At 36.8% G+C, this 26,761-nt stretch overlaps 1 protein-coding gene across 1 annotated transcript; it reads right to left on the bottom strand.

Moving 5' to 3' along the window:
* Positions 1 to 17,941: 17,941 nt before the first annotated feature.
* LOC141340043 (uncharacterized) lies at positions 17,942 to 26,341 on the bottom strand. The gene is made up of 2 exons (XM_073844992.1): positions 26,027 to 26,341; positions 17,942 to 20,143 (listed from the first exon to the last, which is right to left on the bottom strand). The coding sequence occupies exons 1-2, from the start codon at positions 26,190 to 26,192 to the stop codon at positions 19,038 to 19,040; spliced, it is 1,272 nt and encodes a 423-aa protein (XP_073701093.1). The 5' UTR covers positions 26,193 to 26,341; the 3' UTR covers positions 17,942 to 19,037.
* Positions 26,342 to 26,761: the final 420 nt, after the last annotated feature.

The raw sequence follows: 26,761 nt of genomic DNA, 5'->3' as shown, positions 1-26,761 counted from the left end.
AACGGGAGTTGAGACTGGCAGATCCAGCTATTTTAGGCTACTTTGAATTTAAAGTTCAGGTTGCATTGTCCGATAAAAAAAAAATAAAAATGATCAGAACTATCAGCACAGTATATAACACTAATCTGGTTGCACAATAGAAAGAAATATGCAAACACTAGCCATGAGCCGTGTCAATTTCGACACAAAGGGAAGTGGGAACTATTTGTTTTTTTCAGTTATTTTAAAAGTAGCAGTTAATGAGGCGATCAGCGGCAGTATAAAGAGCGAAATGTTTATGAATAGCCGAATGGGGATGGGGGGTGAATGCTGCCTGTTTTGCCTTGTAATCAACATTTTATTGAGACTGTTTTTGGGGGGGTCCAACTGTGTAGCATTCGGTTTAATTGCGGATTCAGCATTCAAATGCATGCCAGGGAAAAGGGGAAAGCTTTCCTCACACGCTCCACCTATGATACACCCTCTTATCACAAAACATTAGTGTCCACACCCCTGACACACTGTACGAATATATACAGTCCATCCATCTGTAAAGTCATCTCAAAATGACCAAAATCAGCAAGCTGCATTCCCAAGACATCAGGGTGATGAGGTCTGCTGGAAGTTCTACTCAAGAAATATCCCGACATCTGAAATCCATTGGTGTACACGCTACATTGAGCACTATCCGGAGACACTACAAAGAAAGATCATCACACAAACGTAATCCTCGCAAAATAACGGAGTAAGTTACCCACTGCATGACGCGAACACAAACACTGGCCTAAATACCGGTTAATGCTAAGTGGTGGTTATGCATAAACTGTCAAATGTTTAACTATTTTCTGTTTTGCCCTTGATTTTAGAGACATTGTCCTATCCATAGAGAATATCACTCATCAGAATGATGAACTGGTGTCATGTTCCGTGAAAAAACAGCTATGGCGTGACAGCGGAGTGGAAATAAGCGAGCGATCCATTCGGAGGATAAGGCAAAAGCTTGGGTGGAAGTATGGGAAAACTCAACATTGTCCCATGATCAGAGACAAAAATAAAGAGTTACGTCTCCAACAAGCCCAAAAATGGATTGCTGAGAAGGAGTCATTTCACGATGTAATTTTCACTGATGAAACAACAGTGGCTTTGGACCGCTTTGCCACCATGTCATTTCGTAGAAGTGGGAGACACGTGTCTAAACCAAAGCCAAAGCACCCGCTAAAAGTTCATGTTTGGGGAGCAATATCCAGACTGGGTCCGGGACCGATTGCAATCTTCGAAGGCATAATGGACCGGTCTTTCTTTGAAAATGCTATTGTAACAGAAACTGCTGCCCCATACATTAGGGAAAACTTCGGAGCACATCACCGTTTTTTCCAGGACAATGACCCGAAGCACACTGCTGCAGGCAGACTCATTGCTGAACAGGGTGTAAACTGGGTGAAGACTCCCGCCGAATCCCCCGACATGAATCCCATTGAAATGGTGTGGCATGCTCTGAAAGATTATATTCGAAAAGTAGCAAAACCAACTACAAAGTCTGACTTAATTGATGCCATAAATAAATTCTGGTTTGAGGAACTTACAGCAGTGGCATGCAACAAGTACATAAACAGACTGTTTAAAGTTCTTCCGGCTGTGGTGAAACATCAGGGTGGACATACTGGAATGTAACGATGTATAAAGTTGTTTAAAAATGTCTAAGCATTGGCAAAACTGTAAAATGAAAATAAAATGTACATTAATGATCACTTGAATAAATAAGCTTTTTTAACGTTGTTGTTCAGAATCTGCTGTTATCAAAAACATAAAATAATACTGATAATACTGATAAAAATGCATAAACACGAGTTTAATGCATAAATAAACCTGAGTGAGCATAGTAGCCCGGGATTATCAGAGATAGGTTTATTAATATTTCATTTTGAGTTAAGAAATTATTATATTAATTGTTATAGAAATTAATACAATATTACATAATTATATAGGCGTTGCTGTATATGCCAATGCTGTCTGTGCGCGATTTAGACAGCATTCACAAGTGTATCATGAATAAATATTACATGTATTTCCAATTAAAAAGCCCTACAAGAAACATTTCATGCATCACACACAGTCTTGTCCATTAACTGATCCTCTTTTTTTCCGTATTATTCGTTTATATCCATTATTTTCAACTTCATTTTGATCTCTTTACATAACATTCTGGGCTGCGTTTCGATTAATTTTAGTGCTTAAAAGCGTTTTCATTTTGTGAGCGTTCGTTATTGTTTCACGTGCCTTTCCCAAAAGTGCACTTAACACAATTGCAAATTGCAATTAATATACAAATCATTGAAGAGTGAATTATTCACGTAGTTTCATTTGGAAATAATTTATTGTCACACAGTGAAATAGGCCTACATTCCTTATATTAACTGATAGTATTTTTTTCCGTGTTGGTATTAATATTATTATCATTATCATTATTATTACTATTAGTAATAATATTACTATTAGCCAGTTATTATTGTATATATTTTTAGTTTCGTTTATATTCGTTTCCCCCACCCTTAATTTTGCTCTCTTTACTTAACGTTCATGTAAATGATACTGTAAATGCTTGACATATGCTATATGACTGAATTTTACTGGAATGTAGTTTAAAGGTTGAATTGAACATATTTTATTTTGTTTCGTCTAATTAATAGACTAGACTATATAATTACTAAACTGTTTTACTGAGGAATGCATCATTCACGTAGTTTCATTTGTAAATGAAAACATGCTAATTTATCGTCACACACGGGGAGAAATACAATCAAAAATTTTATTGGCATAATTGTCAGGTGTTAAAAATAAATAGCCCTAACCAGATATTAAAATAATAGTAGCCTATTAATAATAAAGTGATTTAGAGCTATCTACTTTTTTGTTTATTGTGAATCGCTTAACCTAAATAACGTTCTGTATATCCTATTTGCCATATATTTAGCAAATATTGTAAACGACAATTATGCCAATAAAGTTTTGCCTTTATGATTGTATTAATGCCCGTGTGTGACCATAAACGATTTACAAATGGAACGTGAATGATTCACTCGACAATGAAACACTTTATAGGTTATCTATTAATTAGAAAAAAGATGAATATATATATATATATATATATATATATATATATATATATATATATATATATATATATGAGATCGAAATGATAGGAAAATTAACGAATATAAACGAATAATGTCCGAAGAAGATGTCCCCTCCAGGTCACCGTACAAACGAGTCATTCGGGCTTAGAGCGATGTTTGCTGCCGCTCCAGTCCAGTGCGTTACATGACTGCCCCCTACTGATCATGTCTTTCCTATGTCATTGTATTTTCCGTGTTCCCTTGGAATACACCGGCGTCACGCGAGACCACTTTACTTCCCGCGCGCATTTTAAATGGCCAGATCTGTATATTGCAGCCATTTGCTAAAATAATTTGTTAATTTTTTCCTCATTAATGTACACACAGCACCCCATATTGACAGAAAAACACAATTGTTGACATTTTTGCAGATTTATTAATAAAGAGAAACTGAAATATCACATGGTCCTAAGTATTCAGACCCTTTGCTCAGTATTTAGTAGAAGCACCCTTTTGATCTAATACAGCCACGAGGCTTTTTGGGAAAGATGCAACAAGTTTTTCACACCTGGATTTGGGGATCCTCTGCCATTCCTCCTTGCAGATCTTCTCCAGTTCTGTCAGGTTGGATGGTTGGTGGACAGCCATTTTTAGGTCTCTCCAGAGATGCTCAATTGGGTTTAAGTCAGGGCTCTGGCTGGGCCATTCAAGAACAGTCACGGAGTTCTTTTAGCTGTGTGCTTAGTGTCATTGTCTTGTTGGAAGGTAAACCTTCAGCCCAGTCTGAGGTCCTGAGCACTCTGGAGAAGGTTTTGGTCCAGGATATCCCTGTTCTTGGCCGCATTCATCTTTCCCTTGATTGCAACCAGTCGTCCTGTCCCTGCAGCTGAAAAACACCCCCACAGCATGATGCTGCCACCACCACGCTTCACTGTTGGCACTGTATTGGACAGGTGATGAGCAGTGCCTGGTTTTCTCCACACATACTGTTTAGAGTCCTTCAGGTGTTTTTTAGCAAACTCCATGCAGGCTTTCATGTGTCTTGCACTGAGGGGAGGCTTCTGTCGGGCCACTCTGCCATAAAGCCCTGACTGGTGAAGGGCTGCAGTGATGGTTGACTTTCTACAACTTTCTCCCATCTCCCGACTGCATCTCTGGAGCTCAGCCACAGTGATCTTGGGGTTCTTCTTTACCTCTCTCACCAAGGCTCTTCTCCCCCGATAGCTCAGTTTGGCCGGATGGCCAGCTCTAGGAAGGGTTCTGGTCGTCCCAAACGTCTTCCATTTAAAGATTATGGAGGCCACTGTGCTCTTAGGAACCTTAAGTGCAGTAGAAATTTTTGTAACCTTGGCCAGATCTGTGCCTTGCCACAATTCTGTCACTGAGCTCTTCAGGCCGCTCCTTTGACCTCTTGATTCTCATCTACTCTGACATGCACTGTGAGCTGTAAGGTCTTATATAGACAGGTGTGTGTGGCTTTCCTAATCAGGTCCAATCAGTATAATCAAACACAGCTGGACTCAAATGAAGGTGTAGAACCATCTCAAGGATGATCAGAAGAAATGGACAGCACCTGAGTTAAATATATGAGTGTCACAACAAAGGGTCTGAATACTTAGGACCATGTGATATTTCAGTTTTTCTTTTTTAATAAATCTGCAAAAATGTCAACAATTCTGTTTCTCTGTCAATATGGGGTGCTGTGTGTACATTAATGAGGAAAAAAAAAGATTTTTAGCAAATGGCTGCAATATAACAGAGTGAAACATTTAAGGGGGTCTGAATACTTAACGTACCCACTGTATGTTTGAGAGGTAACTCTTTTTCTTACCATATACAATTTTAGATACAATAATATAAATATGATTTAATGCACTTTTGAACTAGTCTACAGAGAAACGGTGCTTTGACGCAAGCACCACCACAAACACAGACGCTGTCTATAGGCTATTATTTTTTTTCATGTCAACCCTACATTTATTTCATAATTTTTTGCTCATAGATAAGACTAATACTTCATTTGGAAATGCAATGGTCTACTCTTATTTGTGTCCACTCACAATATCAAGAAAAAGCTGTGCTTTTGTAAAAAAAACAAAAATGCATGGTTATTACTAGGCCTACAGCAAAAATATATTTTTATATGAGTTTGAAAATTAAACGGGGCTATCATCGGTGATATTCATCAAAAGCAGCAACAAAAAGCAGTGTGCTCACTGGATGGATGTTCAGTTCATTATGAAAACAAATATAGATTTATTACAATAATATGATTAGCATTTGAACACTATAATAAACACACAAAATGATCTGCATGATGACACTGTTGTTGTTGTTGTTGTTGTTATTATTATTATTTTTGCGAAGTGAGAAGAGTGAAGAGAATTTTACCATTTTACACTAAGCAACAGTAAAGAGACTGAACTGACTCCAGCTGGAGGGGGTAGAGGTTTGGGGGTGGGGGGTTGATAAAGGTGTGAATCTCTCGCTCATACACAGAGCGCAGCAAAAAGTTGTGGAACAGGTTTTGACAAAGTGTCTGTTTTAGGACAAATGCCTCCATTGGTTTGGCTTTTGCAATTTTTTGCAAAGGCAGAGTACACATACAGAGTATGACATGCAATTGTACAAATAATAATGTGCACTTTGTTGATTATAATGAGAGAACTTGAGCTTAAACGGTTTTATCCGTACCTTTTTATCAGTTTCAATATTTTAGCTAAATCGTGACAGGTTTATTTAATTCATTTCTTGTTTTAGTTAGGTCTAAATAATGGGAGTGAAATACAGTGCCTCACGTTTTACTAAAATAATTCATAAAACACGCAATACATTCTTAAGGAGTGTAGATCGTTTCCCAGAGTATTTCTCTGTCAAAATAAAGGACAGGTAACGAATAACTAAGTATGCCTGACAAAAATGTATGCTGTTTTAATCAAAGGAATTTTAAAATATGAATTAAAAATGTACTTGTGATGAATATTAATAACGTGAGAATATTTTTATTTTGCACATTCATGAGTTTGTTTCCTAGCCTACTAAAATAGGCTACCACTTTTAATGCTCCGATGCAAAGTAGCACAGTTTTTTTTCATTCTAAGAAACGCAAATAACTTCATAAGTAGCCTACTAAGTTGTAATTTGTGAATATTAACTACAGTTTGTTTTTTCTTTCATTTTACGCCGACTGCAGCTGTCAAATATAACTCATCAGCGAGGCAAAGCTGACGGCTATTTGCGAAAACTTGCTTTGAAGAGTTTGCTTAATAACTTATGGTTAAAGCGCCACTCGACGGTCAATAGCTGCAAGTGCACTCTGCAGACGCGGTGGCGGTAAAACGCTCATTATGGTTGGCCACCTACTGTATGTGCATGAATGTGGCATGCCTTTTAGGTCGTGTAGTGTAGAGCCGTTGAGAAACAGAGTTGCGACATGCTTTGATCTCGCCGCTGCGTGGTCACATGGTTCATGGAGTTTGAGTAGGATAGACAGCAGTTTCACTATATTTGCAGCAATTTCTAGGGATTGTTAACACATCATGTGCATTGATTGTGTATTGATAACTACACTGGCTACGCTTTACAATCGCATTTTATTCCGGGGAGTGAAGAAGAGACAGCAGTAATGTTGTTGTTTTTTTTTTTTCTCAATATGCTTATTTATATTACAATTAGCATAGTATTTAGGGTTAAAATAGAAAAATGTTTTTAAATTCCAGCACAAAGAGGCAAATTAGAGGCGTTTGGTGGCCAGAAAAATAATATTCCTATGTAATGCCATGGTTTAACCACTACATGCTGGTATGGCTGTTTAATAGGCTAAATATAACCTACATCGTAGTGGTCATAATAACTTATTTATTTATGTTTTGCTTTAAGACATTATCAAACACTGTAATGTTGATAAGTTTTGCTTTTTTTAAATGTTGAATTTAAAATGTCAAAGTCAAGTCAAAGTCAACTTTATTGTCAATTCTGCTATATGTACCGGACATACAGAGAATTGAAATTGCGTTACTCTCAGACCCTAGGTGCATACAGCAATTTAAAAAAAAAAAATGTGTAGTTATACTCACATCCCAGTATTTTTTATGACATGAATTAAAACAAAAGATCAGCAAATACAGAATTTAATCCAATCTAAGTTTTAAGTAACGTTTAAAAAACACAAGGACACCAACTGTATTCAAGGAAACTTTCTTGTATACCTTTTAATGGACAGTCTTCACTGAAACTCATTCAACTTCCTACAAGGAGAGAAATATTGCAGAAAGACTAAAAACGTAAACCATGATAACTAGCGTCTGGTTATGATCGCTATCAAGGTGTTTCTCACGCTGTCTAACTCCAAATATAGCATAACACCTCCTATTATCTAAAAATAAACATTAATTATAAGGTGTTTCATAAATACAACTACTGGCCAGATTTCCTAGAGGTAAACTAATACGTTAAAATGCCAAAGACTGATGTAATTTCCTCAACTTTCTGCAGGAAGCACTGAAATGAATGGACTTCAATGGAGGAACTATTGGTTGTTTGTAACTATTGCCCGCTCCAGCACACGCTTTACTTCCGCATTCCTTAGTTCCTATGGAAGCCTATGGGAGTGTCGCAACTCTGATTCTCAACGGCTCTGGTGTAGTTCTACAGATTCCAAACTCAGCCCAAATCTTCAGTAGGGCTGGGCGATATATTCAGACGGACCACAAGTTCGTTCACAGAGCTGTAGATCAGTGACGAGCTACGCAATATCGCGTTCAGTTTCGCGGGTGATTCACTGGCGTAGCTTGTTAGTGATCTAAGGCTCTGTGAACAAACTGGCGGTCCGTTTCAAAACAGCTGATGGAGATTTACTGCTAATCAAAGAACCGGCTTTACTGACGAGATGCGCATGAATATATTGAACGATATATATCGCCCAGCCCTAATCTTCAGACTGATCTGTCTAAGTGTGCTATATCTTTTCTAATTCAAAGTGATCATTATTATCACTTTGATTTATTCCTTTAGTTAGTGGGGAGCTTAGAGTGAGCAGAGCAGGTGCGTGTCATTATGTAGTCTTTTGCAATGCACTTGTCAAAGGGAGCGATGTAATTTCCTCATTATCTTCAGCTGGGATGTTCCTGTGACAACGTAGTGTTACGTGTGCATCAGGAGATGTCACTTTTTTTAATGGTATAAATGTCTTTTTATTGTTGTTAGCATAACTGTTGAAAATACACGTTTTATATTTTAAAATGTTTTTAACATTTATACATATTAGTTTTTATATATTATCATATGTACGATGTGCGTATTGTCCCATCCATCCTCATAGCAACGACAAACAACAAACCTTTTTTTAATCTAATTATTACTGTTCTTCATTTGCATGGACAGCTTCCTGAGGTAATGTTTATTGTAATATCCAAATATGTGTTATTTTAGGTTTACTAATAAGTGCTTTATTTTATTTATGAATTTTACTATTAAACATTCTATTTTCTTAAACAGTGTGCACTACTACATGGCATGTGTACTGTTACCGTAAAGAAGAAGAAATACAAAACAGTTGGGTAAGTACTCTATTTTTGTGATATTTCAAAGCATTTGACACTCTCAAATACAGAGAAGTGAGACAAACAGACCACCATTCATAACATTACCTTTTAGTTTAGTTGAATTTATTGTTAAATTAATAACTAAATCATATATTTTAACATCAAAGTAACATGGTTAAGTCTAATGGGCAACCCTGATGAATGCTGAACTTTAAAATCATATGAATAGTTCATCCAAATATGAAAATTCTTTTATAGTTTACTCAACTTCATGTCATACCATATGTATGACTTCCTTCCTTTAGCTGAACGCAAACAATTTTATATTAAAATGCTACCATGTGTCTTACACTGAACAAAATAATAAATGCTAAACTTTTGTTTTTGGCCCCATTTTTCATGAGCTGAACACAAAGATCTGAGATTTTTTTCTATGTACACAAAAGGCCTGTTTCTATCAAACATTGTTCACAAATCTGTCTAAATCTGTGTTAGTGAGCACTTCTTTGCCGAGATAATCCATCCACCTTACAGGTGTGGCATATCAAGATACTGAGTTAACAGCATGATTATTGCACAGGTGTCCCTTAGACTTACCACTCCAACACACTGTTGTATACGCTGATTCAGAGCATCCCAAACATGTTCAATGGGTCACATGTCCGGTGATTATGCTGGCCATGCAAGAACTGGGATGTTTTCAGCTTCCAGGAATTGTGTACAGATCCTTGTAACATGGGGCTGTGCATGATCATGCTACAACATGAGGTGATGGTCGTGGATGAATGGCACAACAGTGGGCCTCAGGATCTTGTCACGGTATAAATCAATAAAATGCTTCTGTGTTTGTTGTCCATAACATACGCTTGCCCATACAATAACCCCCACAATGTTGACACACCTGTGCAATAATCATGCTGTCTAATCAGCATCTTGATATGCCACACCTGTAAGGTGGATGGATTATCTCAGCAAAAGAGAAGTGGTTACCAACACATATTTAAGCCACTTTTCCACTATCGGGCCGAACGGTTGTCTTCGCAAACCATTCCATTCCGAGCTGGCTGGTACAGTTCTGGTTTTCTTTTTCCACTGCGGGGCTCATAACGGATCTCTTTGGAACGCAATTCAAATGCGTCAGTCGTTGCAGTGGTAGTACAAATGTTTACATGTGATATGAGGTGTAAATAACCACTGGGTTATGGAGGATGATCAGAAATTTCTTTAGATTTTATTACTAATTTGTATTTACATTGCTCAAAATAGTGCGCTAGTACGCTATTAAGAAATTAGCAGCCAGGCAACAGACAAGTGACAGATCCTGATTGGCAATGCCACACGCGCACACACAATCGTACCGAGAATTCTGGGCCGAGAACAGTTTGCAATCGTGCCGTGGCTCACATGGAAACACATCTGGAACCTTACCTGACAGCTCTTGCACTGTTTGACCTGATAGTGGAAAAGTGGCTGTAGACAGATTTGTGAACAGTATTTGGGAGAAATACTGTACAGAGAAAAGACTTGTTTGGACTCACCATCTGCCTCAGTTTTGTTCCATAACAATTACAGAATATGTATATTTTTCTAACATTTTGATAATTTAGTAGACACTTCAAGCTTTCTAAATACATATCTCTTGTGAGTTTCAGTTTATTTTAGTGACTTTCAGAGAGGTATTTGGGGAGACAGTGATGTCTGTAAGCGTACCCTATTCATTTATTTATTTATTATTACAAATACACAAAGTGCTGCCGTTACGAGTTTACACAAAAGTACACCTTTCACAGTTTGAATAATGTATTAGTTATATTTATATGACCAAAATTATCTGAATATTTAAAGGAATCATTTCCTATATTTTAAAGGAATAAGTCTTCTGAAGCAGAACAATGCATTTTACATCATATGGATTATATGGAGTCTTATGGTGGAGATTATGGTGTAATTTTCATTTTTGGATTAACTATTTGTGTGAAGATGCATGTGACTTAATATCTGCACAGCACATGTATATACAAAGGTGATGTGTCTGACTTTTATTACAGCGCGCACTACCCAATATCATTGTCCATTGCATTGTTTCACTGTAGACATTGCCTTATGCCAGTTTGGTACACATCGCCCAACCCTATGCAAAATGCTTGTTTATCAAGCCATTATGGATTATCAGTGAGATAAATTGCTAACTCAGGAGTTTCCAAAGGAAATGTTGTACATTGCAATGCTTCAATATGGTGTCATTGTACTGCTTTATTTGTGTTATGTATGCCTTACTATTTGTTTTGTTATCTTTGAATTAGAATGAAACTGAAACAAGTGAAGAGGACATATCAGATAATGATCCAGAATATGTTCCAGCTTCAGAAACCGATTCAGAAGATGATGAACCACCAAGCAGATTGGCAAAATCTACAGTTCTGGCAGAGAAAGAATCATCAATAATGGATATAAGTCATATCAGTGGAATAACTGCAAATGAAACATCCGCAAACACAACAGACTCAACATCTATTGCAAAGAAGGGGTTGAATTTTTGCTTTGTTTGCAAAAAAGCTCATTTTAAAATATCTAGACATTTTAAAGTTCATGTTAAGGAAAATGCAGAGATCGCCAAAGCTTTGAGTTTCCCTGCAGGCTCAAAAAGTAGAAAGGAGTGGCTGGAGAAACTTAGAAACAAAGGGAACTTCATACATAACTGTGAGGTGCTGAAAGATGGAGCTGGTTCACTTAAAGTCAAAAGAAGAGCCCAGGGTGGCTTTAAAAAATATGAATATTGTCTCCATTGTAAGGGCATGTTTTTGAGAGCAGAGCTATGGAGACACATGAGAAGGTGCCCTTCAAGACCAACGGACCATGACCACCAAGGCAGGAAGAGAATACTTGGCTTAGCATCAGTAGCCAAATCAACATGTTCAAGCGCTGTTGAAGAAGGGGTGCTTAAGATGTTAAGCCGCATGCATGATGATGAAATTGCTGCACTTGTTCGCAATGACATTTGTCTTTTAAGATTTGCAGAGTCCCTTTACAGTAAACATGGACATGATCCCTCAAAACACGACTATATTCGGCAAAAAATCCGCCAGCTTGGCCGATTTCTACAGACAATGCGCAAGAGGTCTCCAGTCCTAACTTTAGAGGATGTGGTTAAACCATCAAATTTCCTGAATGTGATTGAGGCTGTGAAGGAAACTGCAGGGTTTGATAAGAACAATAACATCTATAAGACTCCAAGTCTTGCATTAAAAATCGGCCACTCCCTGTTGAAAGTAAATGACATAATTCACTGCCATGCCCTCATGGCTGAAGATGAAAACCTAGTGAAGTCCTCAGATGCTTTCCAAAAGCTTTATCGGGCCAAGTGGTCTGAATACATTTCACACAGTGCTTTAAACACGATTAGTGATTTAAAATACAACAAGCCAACGAAACTTCCACTCACCGAAGACATCATGAAGCTTAACAAGCATCTTGATGAAAAGGTAAAGTCAGCAACTGCAGCACTGGAGAAGGCAGCAACACCACAGAATTATTCCAATGTTGCAAGAACAACGCTGACCAAGATTGTGCTTTTCAATAGGAGACGAGTAGGAGAAGTTTCAAAAATGAAGCTAAAATATTTCCTGGAACGAGATTGTTCAATTACACAAAAAGAAATGAATTTATCGGAGTATGAACAGAAATTGTGCATGTACTTTGAGCGGGTCGAGCTCAAGGGAAAAAGGGGAAGAAAAGTGGCAGTGTTGCTGACTCCTGAAATGACAAAGTCCTTAAATCTGATGATTATGAAGAGAGAGCAGTGTGGTGTGCCCAACAAGAACGAGTATTTATTTGCCGTTCCTCACTGCCTCACATGCTACAGGGGACATCAGTGTCTTAGGAAGTTTGCAGATGAATGCGGTGCCCAAAAACCAGATTTTTTACGATCTACTCAGCTGAGGAAAGAAATGGCAACTACTTCTCAGATGTTGAATTTAAAGAACAACGAAATGGATCAGCTGGCGGACTTTTTGGGTCACGACATAACAGTGCACAGACAGTTTTACCGTCTTTCTGAGGCCACCATACAGAGTGCAAAAATTTCCAAGCTGCTTCTTGCCCTTGAGAAAGGAAAGCTGCATGAGCTACGAGGAAAAACTCTTGATGAAATTGGAGGTATGTAAGTTCATATAAGTTTAAAAAGATTTTACAGTAAGGATCCATCTCTTAAGTTAATACACAATTGAATATACTTGGAATATACTTACCTATTGCCCCTTGCCCTTTGGAATATACTTACCCATTGCCCCTTTAGGAAGTAAGTATTCATTTCTAACGTTAAGACACACTAACATTAATTTTATTTTTAAAGGGAAGTTCATAGTATTTTTCACTTGTGTACAAATTCTGTAAAATGAGAATGTTGATAAAAATATAAATGTTTTCTTTATCAATTAACTTCTTTTAACTAAATTAAATCAACATTTGGTGTGACCATCATCCTGTGTTTAAAGCAGCTTTTGCACTAGGGGCACTTGCGGATAGTTTTTCAGGTTTGCAGGTGGGCCTCTTGAAGCATCTTGGAGACGTTGCCACAGTTCTTCTAGATTTAATCTGTCTCAGTTTGTTCTGTTTCTTAATGTCATTCTGTGCAGAATGGATGATGATAAGATCAGATCTCTGTTTGGAGCACTGGCTGTTGTCAAACAAAAGTCTTACTGGATTATTACATTTAATGGCAAAATTAATGTTTAGAAATATAAAATAAATTACCCATTGAAACACTACAGCAAAAGATAAACATGACTGAATTAAAATCCTTTTTAGCTGGTAAAAATACTAGTGTTCTAATAATTTTGGACACCACTGTGTTTGGAGCCCATGGGAGTCAGTAGAATATTGTGGATTAAAATAAAATGATGTGGATGAGATAGAAATGCATTTTCAGTTAAATTTCACCTTGGAGCTCTGAATAACTAGTAGCGAAAATTCAATAATCTAAATTTGAATCTGAAATCTGAAACTAATAAAATTGTTAAGTCTTGATAATTTTGTATATGTGTTGGTTTTGTATTTATTCAGTTTTTAGATCAATTCTGACAAATATTTCCTGTTGATAATTCACTCACCCCTCTGTCATTCAAGATGCTTATGTCTCTTTTTCTGTCAAAAAGGTTTTTGAGGAAAACCTTCCAGGATTTTTCTACATATTTCGATGGGAGCCAACCGGTTGAAGGTCCAAATTTAATTGTCAATGCAGCTTCAAAGGGCTCTTCATCATCCCATCCAAGGAATAAGGGTCACTGGGACAGGGTTTTAGAAATTTATAATGGATAGTGTATTTCTGGTCTATTTGTGACATACTTTAAAACAAGTGAATGTAACAGCACTCTAAAGAAACACATTGAGGTAAAAATTTCAAATGTATAGTTTATTTATAACATGATATAGTTCAGTAATATACCAAGTGAGCTTTTTGCTGAAAATTCTCACAATTACAAATGTTACATTAATTTTAGCTCAATAAAAAAATTAGTTAGTCAAGTAGTTACTAACATATTAGACAATATGCAACATTAGCAGAAGCATTCTCCTAGCAACGTTTTGCTATAATTCAGCGTTTGATCGAATTCGAATCAGTTGAAATAACTCGCTCATGAAGTGACTTATCGCCACCTGCTGGTAATTTACTGTGTTTAAAAGTATGCCTCCACAGCCAACATTTCTAATGTATATATTTATAAATCAATAAATGTATTTAAAACATTAATCTCACTTTTAATTTTGCAGTGTAAATTATGTAATCTCACTGCTAACAGCCATTTAGAATTTATTGATAAATTCATAAAATAAATTTCAAAGGTAATGCATACATTTCAAAAGTAAAAAAAAAGGCCTTTATAAAGGTAAATCAAATATGCAGATTTAAGATGTAAAAGCTAATAGAGCACTGATGAAAATATTGCTTCAGATTTTTTTTTTTTTTACGTCAGATATATTTCTAGTGGTACTTTTATGGGGATATTTTGTGTGGAATAGTATCTGCTGATATGAAAAGTTCACAGTATATCGCAGTAATAAATTTAATTTATGACAGCCATGAAATTGTGTTTACTTTTTACATTAAACACATTAAATATTACATGTATGCATGTAATATAATATCTATTTCCATTACAGGTTTCGGTCTTAAATTTCATATAAGGTGGTATTAAAAAGGTCTTAAAAAGTCTTAAATTTCACTTGTTCATATCTGCAGAAACCCTGCTGGGAACTTGTAAAGCCCTTTGAAAGCTGTATTGAAAATTGGCTGTATTGTGGCGTGCAACCAAAGGCATCGCTGGGATTCGAACGCAGGATCTCCTGTTTACTAGACTAGCCGGGCAGCACATTAGCCCTCCGGGAGGGCGACTCTGACAATCCAGGCTTCCAGAGAAGAGGCCAGGCGTTGGCTGATCGGGCGCTGGACAGCTTTAAGGCGTTTGCCGACAACTGTGTCTGGGCGTTTTGCAAAATTAACCACTCGCTATCTGAAAAGCTTGTGTTTGCTGGACTGGAAAACCGCCCAAGGCACCGCTGGGATTTGAAACCAGGATCTTCGGTTTACTAGACAGGCGCTTTAACCAACTAAGCCACGGCGCCAACCCACATGTTAATCGTGGGGATGGCGGCTTAGACGATGCATGAATAAACACTTTGTACGTCCTGCTTCCTCCACTTGATGTAAGACAGTTATTGCCATACCTCACTGAATTGGTTCTTGGGCATGTTTTGCTACCTTTTAAATATGATTGACTTTTTTTTTTAAACAATTTACGCTGAGAACAGGAGGCCTCCAAATGGTTTCTGCTGTCAGATTGTAACACTGCGCATGATGGGCTTAAGAAAATGGCAAAAATCACAACTCAAGCTCCTCTGTGTCCCCATTCGCTGCCCGTTTTTTTGGTAAAGCATGACGTCGGCTGTATTGTGGCGCGCAACCAAAGGCATCGCTGGGATTCGAGCGCGGGATCTCCTGTTTACGAGACAGGCACTTTAACCAACTAAGCCATGGCGTCAAATCAAAAGCAAGGCTGTCGGGAGGGTGACTCAGATGGTCAAAACATCCAGAGGCGGGAAAGGTGCTGGTAAGCTTAAAAGAGAGGCGCTGCGTTCGAAACCGCATACTTCCATACTATATAGTGGGTAAAAAGCAGTAGGCGAGCAAAAAAGTATGTTTGAATGTTCAGTATTCATAAAAGAGTAGGCGAGAATTAGTTGGCGAGTGGACTAATTCTCACAAGATTCGGACGAACGTATACTTAAAGTGCGTTCGAATATGCCTACTTACCTACTATATAGTAGGAAAAAAGAGTACGTGAAGAAAGAAGTACCTTCGAAACCTCAGTATTCATAAAAGAGTAGGCAAGAAATCCCCGGATGTCCTACTGCTTCAGCCCAGATTCTGAAGTGTTCATCTAATGCACACTTTTCAATCCCAGGAGGCCACAGGAGGCCAAAACGCGACCAGGGTGCAAACCGAAACATGGTTCACTGTCTTAAAATCATATTTGTTGAGCTACTGTATCGTAAACTGTTGATTTGCATAAGGTGCCAAGACATTAGACAGTAATGCATATATATATATTTCTGATCTCGCTGTAAAACACGTTTTATTACGTATAGCTACCATAGACATCTTAAATATGATTACTAAATGTTTAACAACGGACAGGAATATGTTCTGAGAGAATTAAATGAGCACATCACAACACGAAACAGACATCTAAATGAGTGATGGACATTATGTGAGTTAATGTAGAGTTCATTGTTGTCAACACTGCTTTAGATTAATGTAATGTAAATAAACACATGTGCATATAGTAACTAAACATGAGTTATCTGTTTCATTTGTCCAATAGTACTGTTGATAAATTAAGGAGCATTTGAATTTGATGATAAACCAATTAACACAACAGCTACCTCATAAATGTAGTATTGAGCACATGAATCAGAGGGAACTGAATCTTGGCTGGATGTTACAGGGACAGATGAGACAAGTATGCTTGTCTGGTGAAGAATGACTGATAAAGCAGTGCTGCCATCAAAGGCTTTGAGTGAGTACACTACAGACATCAATAAAACATATTTTAAACCTTAAGTTGCAGTTTATTAATAATATTTAATAAAAAATAAAAAATTTAATTAAGCAGAGCTATTACACCACTTTTCTGATTCTAGATTTCTGTGCCTTTGTTGCAGATATTTTGAGGTGGAGCAGGACCTGAAAGCAAAGATGACAGCAGCATTTACGGGAAAAAAAGTAAAATCTGAAACTTAATATAAAGATTGTTCATTTTGTTTGTTACTTCTAATACAGAGATCTAATGACATTGTGCTGTTAAAATGATAGCTTTTGTATTGTATTTGTGCATCTTTGTATGATCTGAAATGTCTGCAGACTGGTGTGTGCAGTGAGAAAGGAGAAATCCACAGCAGCGTCCTGGAAATAAATAGTCAAGTGCCATCGATGAGACCCTCCATCACTCCACCTGCCCTTTGCCTCATCTGGACCAGATGTTGCTGTGGCCTCTTCATCCTCAATGAGCCCAGAGCCAGCGAGAGCATCTAGAGCAGGGGTCCCCAAACTTTTTTCTGAGCGGGCCACATATTTTTCTTTTCTTAAATGGGGGGCCAGGTCGGTTATAAAAGAAAATACCATGGGCTGGACTGACTACTATTATTATTATTTTATTATGATTTTACCTTTATTTATTATACTTTTTAATGCTAGAATCGTTTATTATTTTGTTATGCACCAAACACAAGATCTTCGAGCAGCTGATCCACGTTTCCTTTGTGCAGATATTGCAAACATGGAGGAAGATGTACAAGGTAGGGTCATTGTGTTACTAATGCTATGAGTTATTTGAGCATCTGTTGTGCTTATTTTCTTTTTATTATTATAAAACATAACTTATTATTACAGGTTCAGGGAAAGATGGTATTTATCTTTAACAATGAACAATCATAATGAAAAAAACTGAAAACATAACTATTAGGCTTGCTCACATCAAAGAATGCGATTATATACACGGAAATATGATTAAATATCTCTGAATCAAATTATTAACATTATAGTTTATCAAAAAATGGATTTGTTGTTTTTGTTAAGCCTCAGGGATGAAAAAAAAAATTCAACAAGAATTTAGGCTAGTTTTGCGTGTGGATAAACAATTTTGAATACAAAAAAAAAAAACATATTCAAAAAATAAAGAATTTGGGTTTTCCTGACAAAAAATATTTATTTTAGAATTAAAAAATACAAAAACCTAAATGAACCCAAAACGTATCTGTTATACTACAATCACAATAAAAGAACAGCTGTTTCTTTAACATGACCACAAAATGAACAAATTTCATCAATATCAAAATATTTATAGAAAGATGAATTAAACCCGTTGCTCATATCTATTAACTTGTTGCACTTGTTATAACGTCATTGGTGACATGATAACGTCAACATGGCGGAAGACGTGCAGATCAAATCCATACTCAACGAGATTTGGCTGTAGAGTACGTACTCTTTTAGCGATCATTAAGTAAGTACTTACTGAAATTAAGTACCTACTCATCCAGTATGCGCTTTCGAACGCAGCCACATTATGTACGTATGTCCAACTATTATTATTACTCTTGTTTTTTTTTTTTGTAAGAAAAATAGGACAATAATTTGTAACAGTTTTTTTTTTCTTCAACAATGATTGTTTTACAATAACGTTTAAACCTAAAAGTGAGGCACTGACAAATGATGGTCATTGCAAAGTGATGGTGCTAGGGAGCAATGTGCTTTTTAAAAACATTTTTATAGGTTTAACATTAGATTAACAGCTCGGATTATACGCTACTTTGACATGAGACACAGAAGATGCTAAAAATTGAGTCAGGCGTGACTTCCGCGTTCAGAAAAAAGGTCTACAAGACAATCCTAAAAGACAATTCCTAATACAGTCCTTTAGGAATGGTTACAAAATATGACTATTAAAGCCTTCCTCAAAACCGCCAATGTTGGTAGTAAAAATGAGCAAGTAACTGATGTGTGCAAATTAAATCCATACACACTGATGTTAAAATGCTAACAGTGTCCTTTTTTATGCTTCAACCAAAAAAACTGTGTACTTCCTGTGAGATCTCTCTTCAATTCATGACATTCAAATGTGAAGTTCTTACACTGTAGACAGAGTCCATTTGTCCATAGTCCATATTTCAAGTTGAAACGGTAAAGTGTACCATGGACAAAACATATTGCTTTAAAATGTGAATTAGAATTTCATTGTAGAAGCCCTGTATAGGATTCCATTTGGAACCCTTAATAAGGCTTCTTTTGATTATGAATCTTCATGTGCTTGCCAAGGCTTGCTTTTTGAGTGAAACTCTTTCCACACTAGTCACACGTGTAAGGCTTCTCTCCAGTGTGAATTCTCATGTGTATGTTAAGGTTTGCTTTACGAGCGAAACTCTTTCCACACTGTTTGCATGTGTAAGGCTTCTCTCCAGTGTGAACTCTCATGTGTCTGTTAAGGCTTTCTTTACGAGTGAAATTTTCTCCACACTGTTGGCAGGTAAAAAAGCTCTCCAAAGTGTGAATACGCATGTGGTATTTAAGTTTTGATTTTCCACAGAAACCTTTTCCACACTGTTTGCATGTGTAAGGTTTCACTCCAGTATGTATTCTCATGTGTCTGTTAAGGCATCCTTTTTGAGTGAAACTCTTTCCACACAGTTTGCATGTAGAAGGCTTCTCTCCAGTGTGAATTCTCATGTGTCTGTTAAGGCATCCTTTTTGAGTGAAACTTTTTCCACACTGTTTGCACGTGTAAGGCTTCTCTCCAGTGTGAATTCTCATGTGTGTGTTAAGGTTTTCTTTACGAGCTAAACTCTTTCCACACTGTTTGCACGTGTAAGGCTTCTCTCCAGTGTGAATTCTCATGTGTGTGTTAAGGTTTACTTTATGAGCGAAACTCTTTCCACACTGTTCGCACGTGTAAGGCTTCTCTCCAGTGTGAATTCTCATGTGTTTGTTAAGGCTTTCTTTACGAGTGAAATTTTCTCCACACTGTTGGCAGTTAAAAAGGCTCTCCAAAGTGTGAATACACACGTGGTTTTTAAGATTTAATTTTCTGCAGAAACTTTTTCCACATTTTCTCCAGGTGTAAGGCTTCTCTCCATTGTGAACTCTCACGTGAATGTTAAAGTGTCCTTTTTGACTGAAACTTTTTCCACACTGTTTGCATTTGTAAGGCTTTTCTCCAGTGTGAATTCTCATGTGCCTTTTAAGGTTTTCTTTTAGAGTGAAACTGTGTCCACACTGAAAGCAAGTGAAATTACTCCTAGTTCCTGTATTTTGTGCTCTTTTTTGTTTAGAAGTATTTGCAGACTCTAAGGAACAAACTGATTTTTCCCCAGATACAAAATTATGAAGATTCTCAAACTGATCTTTCTCTTCGGTTTCATTCAGTACTTCCTTCTCCTCTTTCAGCGCTGTTAGGTCTACGGTGGAAAAACAAAGAAATAAACGTTAACCCCAGTTTAATGGCACAAAGCAACTGGCATCGTAGAAATGCTAGATCCTATACCATGGTGTCCAAACCCGATCCTGGCCGGCTGGTTTCCTACAGTGTTTAAGTTGGCCTTTATACAATTAATAAAAATAAAAAAATCCAGATAATCTAATGATAGTGTTTAGGAAATCTATATAGACTGATCTCTACTATTTTATGTATCCTAGGGGATAAAAATCATCAAATTGAATTCAAAGTGATGAGGGAAAATAAGAGAAAAAACTAAACCCATTTAACTATCAAATAAAAAAAAATAAACTTCTGAGTTTTTATTTAGGGGGCAGTTTATTAATGGGATTTTCCACTGATCTTTTAAATGGAAAACAACCCAAAACTGACTGTCACAGGATGTTCACTCATAAATCACTAAACTTTTTCTGTAAAAAACTTTAGTAATATTATCATTACACTTTAGGAATAAGAAATAGTTTTGCACCAGTTGAAAGAGAAACAGTCAAGTATGGTGAATTGTGCTCTGCATTTAATCCATCGAAGTGCATACACAACAGGAACACACACCTGGAGCTCCTTATGCCCATAAAGTGGGCCAATCACGTTGCATGAACAGTCTGTGCATCTGACTGATGGCCTGCAAGTGCGTTTTCATATTTAAAGAATTCAGTACTGACTTTTCAAACACGAGTTTGCACGTATGCAACAAATGCCTCATTTATAATGGGTTTTATCATTTCTGTCTCGATGCGCCAAGAAATGGTATCACAACATGGTTGTGATATCACAACATCTGACCAATCAGAGAACACCTGGGTTTCCATCAACAGTGAGTTTTGTGGAAATCAAAGCGTTTCAGAAAGGGAGGGCAGAGAGGAGCAACAATAATGTACAGTATGTGGAAAATAACATGTTTTTAAACCTCAAACTGCATAAACACATCACCATTTGATGCTAAAAAGTGAATAACAAGTCAACCATAAGATTACTATTGTTTTGAATGTTTAAGCGCAGTTACTAAAAAATATTATGTTTATTTCTTGGTAAGACACATTTGACAGCAAAGCACTAAACTTGAGTCAGGAGGCATGCAAAATTTTAATTTCGTTGAAAAGTTCTTGAATTTCTCTCCCAAAATGTCCAAACCTTGAAACTATTGATGTAATAGCATTGGACATGACTTTAGCTAACACTACTGTTTCTGCATCAGCCGTGTTTGATCTGTTCATAAAAGAATTCAGTAACACTTTCTTTGAAGCCCATATTTATAATGCATTATAAGGGTATGCTTAAGGCACTATAATGAATTCATAGTGCATTATAAAAAAAATGTATAGTATGTTGTATCATAAAACTGTTTTAATGTATTGTAATTTTTATTTATTTGTGGTTATAGCTTTTAAGCGTGTGATTATCTCCTCATAGTCATAACATAAGTCTCATATATTACCATGTTCAGTGGTGGACGAAGTACACAAATCAAGTACTTGAGTAAAAGTCCAGATACGTATAATAGAATATTACTCCAGTAAAAGTAAAAGTACTCCTTTTTCAATTTTACTTGAGTGAAAGTACAAAAGTAATACATTTTTTGTGTACTTAAGTAAAAAAGTACTGAACTATTTTGATATTTTATAAAGGTTACTTAATTTATTTTTATATTAGCATATATATATATATATATATATATATATATATATATATATATATATATATATATATATTAGGGGTGGAACGGTTCACAGAAGTCACGGTTCGGTTCGTACCTCGGTTCAGACGTCACGGTTCGGTATGATTTCGGAACAGTGGAGGGAAAAGCAAAACAAAAATGCAGAAGGCAATTAGATGTATTTCACTCACATACCCAACAACCGCTGAACAACGGCAACACACAGTCCTCGTCTTTTCCACCACTCTCTCGCCTGTACTACTGTAACTGACTGGAAAAGCGAAGTTTTCCCAAACTTGCGATCTAAGGGGCCGTTCACATGTCGCGCCTAAAAACGCGTGAAAACGCGCCGCTTTCTTCCTGATCAACAAAGCGCTCGGGAGCTTGCGCTCCGGAAGCGTCTGCCGTTTCTAAGCAACCATCAGCTGCGCTCTAGCTCCAAGCCTATGCGTCTCCATGCATTGTTTCTTCTATTAGCGTCAAAATAATGGGGGCTTGACAAATCATAAAGTTCAGGAAATCCCTGGACCACAATGATGGACCGTCGAGCTGACAAAAAATTGCAGAGTGCCAGAGAATGTAGACGGGCTCTGATAGACCGCATACATAGGCGGAGCTCGGCTGCTAAAGCGGGGCTAAATATTAGCTGTCCCTAAAGAACCCGCTTATCTAACAGTAGTTCCGCATTACATTAATTATTTTGCAGGCAAGTTTTTTTTTTTTTTTTTTTTCATACCGTGTATTCTCCGTTTAAATTCGTGCACCGAACCGTGACCCCCATACCGATTCGGTTCGAAACGAATACATGTACCGTTCCACCCCTAATATATATATATATATATAATTATTATTATTATTATTATATTATATATTATATATATATATTTTTTTTTTTACATCCTACTGTTCAAAAAGCCTTGGATTTTCCCAAAATAATCACTAGCCTACATGGAGTCAAATGTTGTTGATATGGACTACGTTGACAAGAGTGATGTTCACTGTGAAGCTTACATTGCCATGTACCTGAGAGAAAACTGATTTGACCATCTCATTTCAACCAGTAAGAAAAGGTGTTATTTTTAAAGCTTGTTATTTTGCAGAATGGCACAGTTATAAATGATAGGAGAATAAGGCCTGAAGTTAAGAAGCAAATTGTAATTATTTTTCATAATATTTTTCTTTTTTCTCAAACATTGTCTGTGTAAAAACACTCCTGGCCAAATGCCCCCAGAGGGCTTTACTTCCCACTTTGATAATTACTGTAGTTCTGTACCATGTTCTGAACATCACATCTTGTTTTTCCCTCAGATGTAAACTGTCTAGGTGGTTGATTATAAATATGTGGACTTCATATCTGAAAATTACCTCAACTTAGCACCAGCAAGCTTGTTTGTTAGGAAGTTATCATCAGCTAACAATATTTACTTATTTTCAGTATGGTTATGAATAAACATTTGTATAAACATCTGTCTACTAGGCTAGTTAATCCGAACAATATAAAAAAAAATATACCGTTAATAATTTAAAAACAGACGTCACATAGGGATACGTAGCATTTTAATAAAACTGTTAATGTTACAGCAGCGAGGAATGAACGTGCATGAGTTATTTTATTTAATCCGTTATTTTAATGTGTTTTGACCTAAAAAGAGACAATGATGTTAATGTGTCTGCATTCAAGAATTTCAGAGGGCTTAAATACATCACCCTCTACAGCAGATTTAGTTCGCAAACAACTGACAGATACAATAATTAATCCTAAAATGCGACATTATAACTTACTTTTCGCAGCATCACTCGCGCACGCGCTCACATGACCTCCCGGTTCTTGTTTGTGAATCCAGTTGACGGAGACTCGCTCTAAACGGCTCATTTGAATCAATAAGTTGTCGACTCGAGAACAGCTGCAATTGGATCAGTCCAATTCGTGAATGAATCGTTTGTTGCGATTTGCGAACCGATTGAAAAGAATCAGTTTGTTCATTAATCAGACAGCGCTTCTGCGTCTCGGAACACGTGATATATTATAAGGAGTAACGACATGTTTTTGAAATGTAGTGAAGTAAAAAGTACGATCTTATGCCTTGGAATGTAGTGAAGTAAAAGTAAAAGTTACTCAAAATAAAACTACTCCAGTAAAGTACAGATACTTGAAAAATGTACTTAAGTACAGTAACGAAGTACAACTACTTCGTTACTGTCCACCACTGACCATGTTACGCATGTCACTTTACCTGAAGCATACAAAGAGCACTTCTAAGTATTAATAATAATAACAATAATAATATCTATCAAAGAGCCAAAAGTTAATGTATCAGATGAATGGATAACATGACACGTTTGTATTATTAGTTAGATCAGAATCAGAATGAGCTTTATTGCCAGGTATGTTTGCACATACTAGGAATTTGTTTTTGTGACAGAGCTCCACAGTGCTACAGAATGACAGTGACAAGACGATACATATTATAAAAAGAACAATATACAAGTATACAAGACAGACAATGTGCAAAAATAGCAAAGACATTTGAATGGAAGTAAGTATGTGCTTTAAATAAATAACGGAAAAATGAATAAAGAATGTATAGTGTTGTATGTTCCACGATCAAGTGTTCATGAGATGGATTGCCTGAGGAAAGAAACTGTTTCGGTGTCTGGTCGTTCTAGTGCTCAGTGCTCTGTAGCGCCGACCGGATGGTAACAGTTCAAAAAGTGAGTGTGCTGGATGTGAGGGGTCCAGAGTAATTTTGGCAGCCCTTTTTCGTACTCTGGATAAGTACAGATCTTGAAGGGTAGGGAGGGTAGTACCAATGATTCGCTCAGCAGTCCGGACTATCCGACGTAGTCTTCTGAGATCAGATTATTTTGATGGTACCCTTTAGACAGCTTTTGATAAGTAACTATTCAACTGCATGACAGCTAGCAATAATTATTATTAGTAGTATGCTAAATATATTCTAACACTGTATTTTAATGGTTCCCCAAAAGACAAAACTGATATGTAACTTTGCAAGTTTGTGAACCTTCTACCTAGCCAAACTTAACCTAAGTCGAATAATACTACTAATAAAGGAGTGTTAGTGTAGTTGGAAAGTTGCTTCTAGTCAGTAGACTAGGGGGCCTATCATAATAAAATGAACTATAATGTTAAAAAAAAAAAAAAAAAAAAAAAAATTGTAATAGGATATAGTTCATTAAAAATTGCGTAGATATAATTAGCCGCCCATTGTGTCTAATAAATAATCATAATCTTAAAAGTTAGAACCCCAAATACTCAAGTACTTTAGTATACTGTAATTGTTATGATTATTTATGAGAACATATTATAAGATTTTTTTTTTTTATGATGCATTCATTACAATGCCTTAGAAATACTTTATAATGTATTATAAATAGGGGCTTCATAGAAAATGTTACCAAAAATGATGTGCAGAATTAGGGATGCACCGATATGTATCAGCCGATCACTTGCGCGTTTTGTCAGTAAAGCCGGTTCTGTAATCAGCGGTAAATGCCATCAGGTGCGTGATTTCACGTTGAGCCGTATATACTACACACAGCCGTTGTTCACTGAGGAGCTGCGCACATTCACGCTGATAATGAACATTTTTCGAATTTGCACAGCTCTTCGGTAAACAACGGCTGTGTGTAGTATATACGGCTCAACGTGAAATCACGCACCTGATGGCATTTACCGCTGATTAAAGAACCGGCTTTACTGACAAAACGTGCAAGTGATCGGCCGATACATATCGATGCATCCCTATGCAGAATTTAAATGTTTCTTACTAGATCTGGAAGTGCTTTTGCTGCCCCCCCTGCTGAAAAAAAAACAGCTAAAACCAGCCTAGGCTGGTTGGCTGGTCTTAGCTGGTTTAAGCTGGAAATGGCTGGTTTTAGCTGGTGGTTTCCCAGCCAAATGGCCAAAACCCCTCTAAAACCAGCCTGCCTCCCAGCTTTGACCAGCTAAAACCAGGCTGGTTGACCAGCTAAAACCAGCCAACCAGCCTAGGCTGGTTTTAGCTGTTTTTTTCACCAGGGCCATCTATACTTTAACAGACTGATCTGCTTTAAATGTTGTTTCTATTACAATTAACTAAATCTAAAGCAGCTTGAAACTCAGTATTAATAAAACTTTGAAATAATGTACAACAAACAGTCATTAAAGATGAATGAAGATTAAACACCAACCTCCTTGTTCCTCATGTTTTATTTTCAAATGTTCTGGTTCCTCCTGTTTTATTCTCAAAGGTTCTGGTTCCTCCTGTTTTATTCTCAAATGTTCAGGTTCCTCTTGTTTTATTCTCCAGGTTTCTAGTTCACTCATGTTCTCCTCACTCTCCACTTTAACAAACATCTTCACAGCAGCAGATCTCAGATCAGCAGATACTTCTCCAGATATTCCTGCTCGCTTCCAAACCTAGTCACAGCTGTGAGGATGAGGATATTACAGGTATTTACTGACCGAATTCAAAAACTGTATTTTTTTTTTCTGTTTACATAAACTTTCTCACAGGCTGAACTTCTTCTTCTTCTTCTTTTATGTTTAATGGCGGGTTGCACTAACATTACAGTGCATTATCGCCACCTACTGTATTGGAGTGTGAACCAGAGTATATCCCCTTCATCAAAAAAAAAAAAAAAAAAAATTTACATTCTCTTAATTAATCCCGTTCTTTTTAGGTAGCCAAATAAACTGTCATCACCATCAACAACTATTCTTTCAATCTTAATTTCATCCACTCCTACCTTCCTCAATTCCTCCTTCATGATTTCTCTTTCATTAAAATACCTTTGACATGCACAAATGACATGATCTACTGTCTCTGCAACACCACAGTAATCACATAGTCCCGTTGGGTGTTTATTTATTATTCTTAAAGTATTTCACAGGCTGAACTAAAACAGAATCACAACAAAACAACA

Source organism: Garra rufa, chromosome 1 (assembly GCF_049309525.1).
Source record: "Garra rufa chromosome 1, GarRuf1.0, whole genome shotgun sequence".
NCBI lineage: Eukaryota > Metazoa > Chordata > Actinopteri > Cypriniformes > Cyprinidae > Garra > Garra rufa.
Note: the sequence above shows the minus strand (reverse complement) of the source record. Positions and strands in the feature narration are given on the sequence as shown.

Excerpts from the sequence above, each read along its gene's own strand:
- LOC141340043 (XM_073844992.1), bottom strand. The coding sequence starts at position 26,192 with ATGTTTGTTAAAGTGGAGAGTGAGGAGAACATGAGTGAACTAGAAACC. Across the intron at positions 20,144-26,026 it reads AAAACATGAGGAACAAGGAG|ACCTAACAGCGCTGAAAGAG; the intron begins GTTGGTGTTTAA and ends TTTCCACCGTAG.